The 9,116-nt window shown below is 37.7% G+C and overlaps 1 protein-coding gene across 1 annotated transcript in view; it reads right to left on the bottom strand.

Moving 5' to 3' along the window:
- Positions 1-2,635: 2,635 nt before the first annotated feature.
- LOC102865324 (chromosome unknown open reading frame, human C9orf72) overlaps positions 2,636-9,116 on the bottom strand; it is a 20,868-nt gene continuing 14,387 nt past the window's right edge. Inside the window, exons 7-10 of the mRNA XM_006881258.1 lie at positions 8,594-8,829; positions 4,347-4,404; positions 2,966-3,075; positions 2,636-2,822 (exon numbers count right to left, since the gene is read on the bottom strand). Coding sequence (XP_006881320.1) covers positions 2,636-2,822; positions 2,966-3,075; positions 4,347-4,404; positions 8,594-8,829 — 591 coding nt within the window. The remainder of the gene's footprint in view (positions 2,823-2,965; positions 3,076-4,346; positions 4,405-8,593; positions 8,830-9,116) is intronic.

Raw genomic sequence — 9,116 nt, 5'->3', positions numbered from 1 at the left:
TATGAGGTGGATTGTTTCAGTGACTGGGATAATTGGGATGGGAGTGTCAGAGACAGTGCGATTGGCACAGGACAGAGCGGAGTTTAGGGCTGTTGTGCATAGGGTCGCTATGAGTCGCAAGCAACTCGACGGCACATAACAACAACAACAACTGTTCAGTGTTGGGAGTCCCTCAATGCTTTCTTCATACCCTACCTTTTCATTAATAACACAAGTACATATCTATGGATTCACCGTGCCAGCGTAACTGCCTGATATGAATTGCAACTTTGTCACTTAACAGCAATGCGGCCTTGGGCAACATTTTTACTTCAAGCTTTCATTTCTTCATTTGTATAATGAAAATAATACTGCCTTCTTCACAGTGTGTTGTGATGAAAGATTGAGATAGCCTCTGAATTGTGGCTTAATTAGGGTTGTTTAAGCAGTAACTTGGCAGATCTTAGGGGGGAAACATTAATCTGTACAATTTCCCATCATCTGCTAGGTTTAACCTCCAAGATTACAAAACTAAGCAAAAGATGTAACCATCTCATATTCACTTTATGGCATTATATAAAGCTTTAGTTTTATCTTTGAGATTAGTGATGAGTGAATCTTCTAAAGAATTCTTTCAATAAATAGTTAATGAATGGCATTTGCCCCCTAGAATGAAAATGTGAAGCATATTTTTAGTTTTATAAAGTGTTTAGATCCCTTACACTTTTACTTTGAACACTTGTACTGGATACATGGAATCATAGTGGGTTATACTATTATGACAGAAATTTTTTTAAAAAATTTATCATTAATATTCCATTTGAAGTATCAATATATAATTTCAAAAATAAAATGCAACATTAGGAGCTAAGCCGAAATTCCCCTAAACATAAAATTCTGGTATCAAAATCTTTTAAATATCTATTCTTTCCAAGGACAAGATAAAGAAGAGAAATTGTTGAGGTGTTAATATGGAAGCTAATCTTTTAATATACTGTTTTGCCTGAATAAATAACTAGACAAGACAGAATTTCAAAGACATTTTATTTAACATTCACCATCACAGATAATATATATTTATAAAACAATGTTTACACATGCTTTAATAACTTATTTCACTGTACAACTTGCAGTCTCCTTAATAGTAGAATAAAACCAGCAAAAAAAAAAATCAGTCAGCAATTAAATAAGAATCAACTCTGTTAAAAGCATGATGAGGTGCTATCTGAAGCTTTTTCATGACATGGAACAAATAATGCATTAATTGTTTAGTTCAGTGGGTGTCTAAAAAAACCTAGATGCCTATACCTTTCTTACGTATGCTGTGAAAGGCTACTATAACCTTTCAGAATAGAGTATGTTTTTGGCTAAATTTTGTAGTGATGGCACAGGGGCCCTATCACTTTTATCCCTTTCTTAGAACTATCCTTCTCCCTTTTCTTTTACTTCCAGTTATAAATAAAAGTATTTATTTGCATTTGTGTATGCAATGTCAATGCAGTTCAAACACAGAAATAGGTTAAGCAGTTATTTGATAGCTAGCAAAAAGGTCCAAACACATTAAGAAACTAAAAGAAACAGACCACTTAGTTCGGCCAAAGTAGCACCTGGTAAAGTGGCACTTTAGTAAAACACGTAGGCAAAAATGTAAGAAGATGAGACGTTGTTCTGTAATCCTGGAAGGAAAGAAAAACAGCTTCCTAGTTAGTATCATCTCTAGTGTATGTAACAATGTCAGTCACAATGATTGCCCAATCAGGTACAAGCTCAGACTGCCCAAGAGGAAAAGGACTGCACAGCGGAAACAAAACTTCTTCCATGGAGCCACACTTGCCAACGAGAAAGAAAGGCACAAAAGGTGCACAGTTCAATTTGGCTCAAAAATTAAAAGTTGAGTGGCAATAGTTACTAAACAAAACATCATTTCTTCCACAGAGCTAAATGTTCCAGGATAATTAGCCACAACAAAACAAACACACAAAATAGCCTGGCTGTCGTCCACCATAATCGGGGACTGCACACGCTGATTGCCATTTCTAAACAGACTGGATCCCAAGGACCAAGTCCACAAAACACAGTCTGGTAACAAATTCCAATTCAATTCATCTGCTCGATCAATTTTTCTCTTGCTAGCGCTTGGCCCTTGTTCGAGCTAACCTCCTTTCGGTGCAACAGTAAACGATTCAGGCACATTCACTATCAGTTGATTGCAAATATTTTACAGCAAAATCACAAATCAAAGAGATGGCAAGAATGTCATCTAGTGAAAACCAACGCAGATTTCACTTTGACACATGTAAACCATGAAGCCCAAGTTTTTTTTAAAAAAAAAATCAAAACAACAACAACAAACAGTAGTTGTGGTCAAGTTTATCTCCTATTCCCCTTCTATCTTTAAAAGACAGCAAGAGTTTTCATTATAATTGTAAACATAAGTCTGTATCCCACGAGAGTTCACCGGGGAAAAGAAGCATCCATTCACCACATGCGGCTGACATTCCCTTTTAGATTTGCTGAAGCAACTGTAGTGTACTTGGAACTGCAAGTCCGAATAGGACGCCAGGGGATGACCAGAGAGAAGGACATTTCCCCTGTCACTGAGTTACTTTAAATAGCAGTCATGATTGCAACGAAGTATGATTAACAAGGCGTACATTTAAAAAGTCATTAGAACATCCCGCTCTTGTACACTAGTGTAGAAAGATCTCCCAAAGATGAACGAGTGCAGGCCTGGTTTAATTTTTTCAGCCAGAGCCATTATTATGTTAAGATCGCCCTCTGCTGTTAAATCAAGGTCCACTTTCAGGTTCCGAAGAGATTTAAAGGGCTTTTTCCCCTTCTGCCTGTAAATAACAATAATAATAATGATAATGATAATGATAATAATAATAATAATAATAATAATAATAATAATAATACGTGCATAGGGAACAAAACAAAGCATAATGTATGAGAATTTTTCTCCTCAATCAGCCTTTTTACTTACGTATCATCTTCAATGTATTTTATTAACGTCAAGGCTTTTCTGTGGAGGACAAGTAGAAACTGTGCAAGGAACGTGCTCCTGAGAGATAAACCGGGTTTCAAGTGAAAGACCTGCAGGGAAGTGAACCAATTTTGTAAATAACATTCCTGCATTCTGACAACACAGCACATTCCATCACGGTGTTGATATCGTCTGGCAGATGTGCTCGTCTGAACAACTCCTCAATCATTTCCACTGATGGAAACAGGGGTCTGGAAGCAGTCTGCCAATGCACTCGACTCTTGCAATCGACCTCAACATATATTTACGTTTATTTTAATATTAAAAATCGTGACGGGTGTTACTTCCAGTTGTGTGACCTCACATTTTCTGCCCAACTTGTCAAATCAAATTAAAGTCCCAGAAGGTGAGTGATGTTTATACAATGGTTTTGAGATATTCATATGACATTCTTGTGAGTGCACACAGATGGGCAGAGGTGGGAGGGAGGAAGGATTCGATTTCAGCCTGAAAAGCATGGAATTACAGCACAACAAGTTCTCCTTGAACTCTGCAGCATGTCAAAAAGCACACCGACCCCGGATCCAAAATTTACGGTCAACATAAGGATAAGGATCTCATCATTTCAAAGTTACATCAATAACAGTTCCCTGGCCTGGTCCCCAGAATGGTATTACGACAAGGCTCTAGTAGATTGAGAAGTAAGTCCCATGTAATCTGTAATTTTCTTCAAATATGTAATTAAGTAGACTTTTTCAAAAGAATGAGACAATAAGGATGCTATTATTTAAAAACAAGAGATACTAATTTTTATGAGATATTTTTGTTCAATTAAGGCTAATAAACAACTAAAAAAAAACAACAACAAAAAAAAAAACAAACCCACAAAACCCACAACAAACCCACTGCCATTAAGTCAATTCCAGGTCAAAGCTGGATATGGATAAAATGTAACCAAGTGCTCCCTGGAGTGTAGGCTGCCACCTTGATGGAAGTAAACCTTCACAACTTTCTCCCACAGAGAGGCTGGTAGACTCAGTGGCTGCTGACTGCTCTGCTGGCAGCCAAGGACTTTAACCTGTGCCACTAGGGATCCTAAAAACAAACACCACCCCCCTTCACCCAACATACACAACTCCTTTAGTTACCAGTTAGTGCTTGAAAGAAAAACATTATTAAAAATGGGGAAATGCTGTAACTTTAAATGTTAATATAGAGACCATTAATAAGTCAAATGAAAGGTCTTTTGTATACTTTAAAAAGAACAGAAACACTATGAAAAGATAACATACACTGTGATAACATACATATGCGGGCAGGATATACTAAATCAGAAAATGTGTCATACTATTCATTTTGACAATCTCAGGTCAACATTTACCTGATCTAGGAAGGCTTTTACTAGAGTGTCTCTGTGTAAAACATCTTGAAAAATATTCCTACAAAGAAAAATAAAGGCAAGGTGTTGAAATGGCTAGATAGAACTACTTTCCACAATTCCTCACTGCAACCCTTAAATTCTTAGACTTATTTTATATACAAACATATTTGCTTTAATATATTTGAGTGGTATATATATAAACTTAAAGAAATAAAATGTACATTCCTTTTTAATTCAAGTATAATACAACTTTATATTAGATTAAAATAACTGGACCGTGTATGCATCTTATCATTTTACTCTAAAGAGCAGCAGCACTTCCCAGGAAGGGTACATACATGTGTATCTATTTGCTTTAAGACTCTTTTCTTTTTTTTTTTTTTTTTTGCTTTAAGACACTTAAGAAAATAACTAATAAAAGTTAAGAATTAAGGAAGCCAGCCTTAGGCAATGAATAAATAAAATTACCAGCTATTGCTGAATATAATGTTGTAAAAACAGAGAATAAAGTAACAAACTCACCATCATGACCACTATTAAAGCAAAGCCCCAAAAAAAGAAAAAGCTTAACTTTGCATGTAATTTCTAATAAAAAGGTAGGAACAAAAGAGGCAAAGCGATGAATGTTAAGAAACATTAGGATAGAATTAAGGGACATGCTCAGATAATCATCTGCAACATCAACAGACTTAACCGTCTGGGAAGTAACATGAACCAGCTACCTAAGAAAGCATTAACAGCCTTGATAAGAATCACTGTGAATCCAGGATACAATTCACACTTGGTATCATGTGTGTCTAACACACCACCTACGATACGCGGAAACTAAACGGAATTTACTGCCAGAGGTGGTTCTATAAAGCAGAACTGTCCCAGAGGGCTTAAGCCTGCAAATATTTAAGGCAGTAGTAGACTGCTACATCTTTCCCCAGCAGAAGGCTGGCAAATTCAAACCACCGACTTTTTGCTGTTGCTGTTAGCAGCCAAGGACATTAATCACTATGGCACCAGGGGTCCTCTACCGAAGATGAACAGAAAAACCCAATCCCCCGCCATTAAGGCCATTCTGATTTGTGGCAACCCTCCATGAGGTTTCCGAATTCTGTAAATCTCTACAGGATGCAGCTGCCCATCTTTCTCCAGTGGTGTGGCTGACAGATTTGAACCATCAATGTACAGATTAGCAGCCTAACATTGAGCATCACCCAGGCTCCTTCTACCTAGCACATATTGTGTTATGTTGTTACTAAGGACTTCTGCGTGGGGATCAAACTATAGCTCACCTCCCAGTGGGTTTTCAGAGTCTGTATATTGCACGGGAGGAGACTGTCCTTTCTCCTGAAGAGGAGCTGATGGATTCAAATCATCTGTCTTTGGGTGGGCAGCACAACTCCTCGCCTCTAGGCCACCAGAGCTCCCTACCTAGGACACAGCAGATGCTGAAACAATTTTAAGATTCACGAGTTTTTTTCCTCATTCCTGACTCCTTCCTTTTTTTCTCTTACATTTTTGCTCTCATTGCTACTTTACTGATGAACTTATGGGAATGCTAAACGTGTGATTCAAGTCACAAGGATAATACAGTATTTAATAAGAAGACATTTGGAACTGAAAAGGACTGGAAACACTTGGGACCATAGTTTTAATGCCAGAAGAACAGAGAAAGGCTGAGCACACGTGCAAAAGTAATTAACAGGCCTTCCCATATTTGTGTTTTGGGTGCTGATTATACCAGACTATTGGGGGGCGGAACCTAAGAAGAAGGGAAAATCGGCATCGGTTAGACTGTCTGTCTCATCAGTGGCTGCAGTGGGCTCTGCTAGCATTCCTATGGCCCTGGAAAGAGAATAAGGGTACTTAAGTCCAGTGTTCTGAATATACCTCTTTCACTGAACAAATATCTTGATAAAACTGAACAGGATAAAACAAACCTGACCAAGAAATTTTCCAGTAACTTTTTTCATGTATTAGTTGTGAACGAAATCCTTTTTAAATGTTAAAATGGAGGACATCTTAAGAATAAATAAACAAACAACACTGCTTAAAATGCATTCAGTGAGTCAAGCCGCTGCTGTTGAGTTGGAACCGACTCACAGCTGCCCCTCCAGCCGTGAGTGTCCAGAGGCTGTAAATCGCAGAGAAGTCAGTGGGTTGAAATGGCCCGAGAGGCACGGCCTTTTAGCTGGCACTGCAGCTCTCCAGGGACTCACATAATCTAGTGAGGAAAATGTCATTTTTTTGGACAATTTTATGCCCTGAAAATTTACTTAAGAGATGGAGGGTGGTTGGGGGATAAATTTGAAAGTCATAAGATTATTGTCAAATTAACAAAACAAGAAGAGCTGGTTAAAAACAATATACATATTACACATGTACACCGGCTAAAAGAAGAAACAAAAATACTCAGTGATTGCAAATGCATGTTAAGCTCCCTCAGTTCCTCATCAAAAAAAGCTTCCAACCAATTAGCCATCCAATAAAAGGGGAGCACAAATGAATTTGGACAAGCTCTACACATGTACCAGTAACTAGGATGTGAACACATAACGATCTGGAACTCCATTTTGGGTCAAGTTATTTCCTACTCTAATTCCTCTGAAATCTTTCCAAGACAGCAACAAGAAACACTGCGGAGGTGAGGAAAGACGTCTTACTCAATTCAGTCAGGGACATATGATGTGGGACCTTTTGAACACAGCGTTTTTATTTTATACCTCTGGTAAGCACCTTCTGTGCTGCTAATGATACTCCATGCATCTGTTGGGTCAGCTCACAACTTTTCTTAGACACATAAGACATGTGCCAATCTGACAGTTTCCTTACACACTTCAGACTGGGTGACTATCTCTCACACTGTGTCTCTCACTGCTGTTCAGTCAGGGCTGACTCATGGTTGACCTGCTCTTGGTTGTTTGAAGTGATCACAGAGGCGATTGTCCATATTTCTTTGAAGGAGATGCTGATGGATTCAAAGCACCCGTTAGGCCTTTGGGGCAGCAGCACAACTCCCAAGGGATCACACTTCTAGCACTTTACTGAGTGACTATATGTCACAGTTATTAAGCGCCTTCTATTTGCTAAGCATTATACTAATGCACTTTCAATTGGTTAAGAGCTCTAACATTATACCCCAATTCTTTTGCTGATCTCAGAACTAGTGATTTCTTTTTTAATTTTTTAAAAAAATTTTTATATAAATAAAATTTTTGTTTTATACTGGTTTACTTACGACATTTGAATACACTGTTTTTCACACTGGATCTTTCCCATTTCCTTTACCTACCCCTCCCTTCACCATCAATTTGTGTGACCCTATGATTAGCCACCCCCTACCCCCCATTGTCACCCTCTCCTCCATCCTCCCCCCCTTGGAGCCTCATACATGTTCAACAGTAATAATATAAATACTTATACAGTATTTGTACTTACAGAACTAAGCTAAGAACTAGTGTTTTCTTGGGGGTTTACAATTACAGAATTTAGTATCTTTCTTTTTTCCCCTTACTAGGAGGTCTGGTGGCCTACTGGCAAGAAGCAGCACTAAAACCCAAAGGTACACGGTTCAAGGCCACCAGCTGCTCCACAGGAGAAGGATGGGCAATCTCCTTCCATGTGATTAATTGCCTCTGAAAACCTGCCAAAGGGTCAGCTATGAGTCAGTTCTGACTTGATGACATAGAACAACAGTAAACACAGAATATTATAGTTTATCATCATTATTTTTTTCTATTTAATTTGTTGACTAGATTTTGTGGTAGAAAATGGAAAGCACAATACAAAAAAAAAGTGGGAGAAAACCCCCACTATTTAGACAACTTTTACTTTTATCAAGAGAAAAAAAAAGAAGTATGGAAATGATCAGAAGAAACACAATGTGAATAAAACAAACACACACACAAAACTCAGAAGTACTTCTCTGCTGAGTTAAGAAGCCCAGTGTCTATTATATGCCTAACTATAAACAAGGAGCCCGGGCTGTACTACTGATTACTATTATTCTCAGTATTTAATATAGTGACAGAATTTCAACACATTGTTAGATAAATCCTTAAGTATTTATTATAAGAGCTAATCTAAGCTACCTTAAAGGAAACACAATCATATTAGGAGTTGGTATTTAAAAAAAACGTGCTTGATAGACCAACCTTTCTTTCCCTTTAGACACAGACTTACTTGTTTTCACTCATACATAATTCAGGCTCGTCCTACTGCTTAGCAACAATACCAGCAGGTAGAACATTACGTACAAGTCAGGAGTGAAGCTCTCGTCTGTGTAGATGATCGTGTCCTGGGCCATATCTTCTTCAGAAGTGGCTCTCCAGAACGCTGTCAGCTCCGATCTCATGTATCTCCGCTGATTATAAATATGCTCATGACAGGGTGGCATCTGCTTGACAGTATTGACGTCCACGTCTATGTGAGTGGTGGGGTAAGGGGCGTACATGACTTGCCGGAAGGGAAGCACAAAGCTTCCTGTTGAATCCTGTCATAATGAAAGAAAGAATACTTTTCCGTATATGACAAAACATACACAGAATTATTTTTGAACAGGAGAAAAAAACCCACAAAACAAAAAAAACTGGCAATGATTTGAGTACATACACCTGTCTTTAGGATTTCATGCTAAGATATTATGAATGTGTGCAAAATTTTAGTGACAGCACTGTTTTTTCTTTTTTTAATTTAGTAAATACAATTTTCTAATTATTAAATTTTATTAATTTTAATGAACATTTACAGAGATTTTGGGTTTTCATTCATTCATTGTTG

This window comes from Elephantulus edwardii, unplaced genomic scaffold (genome assembly GCF_000299155.1).
Source record: "Elephantulus edwardii isolate Elephantulus edwardi_28Jun2011 unplaced genomic scaffold, EleEdw1.0 scaffold00014, whole genome shotgun sequence".
NCBI lineage: Eukaryota > Metazoa > Chordata > Mammalia > Macroscelidea > Macroscelididae > Elephantulus > Elephantulus edwardii.
The sequence above is the reverse complement of the archived record's forward strand: the minus strand, read 5'-3'. Positions and strand labels throughout refer to the sequence as shown.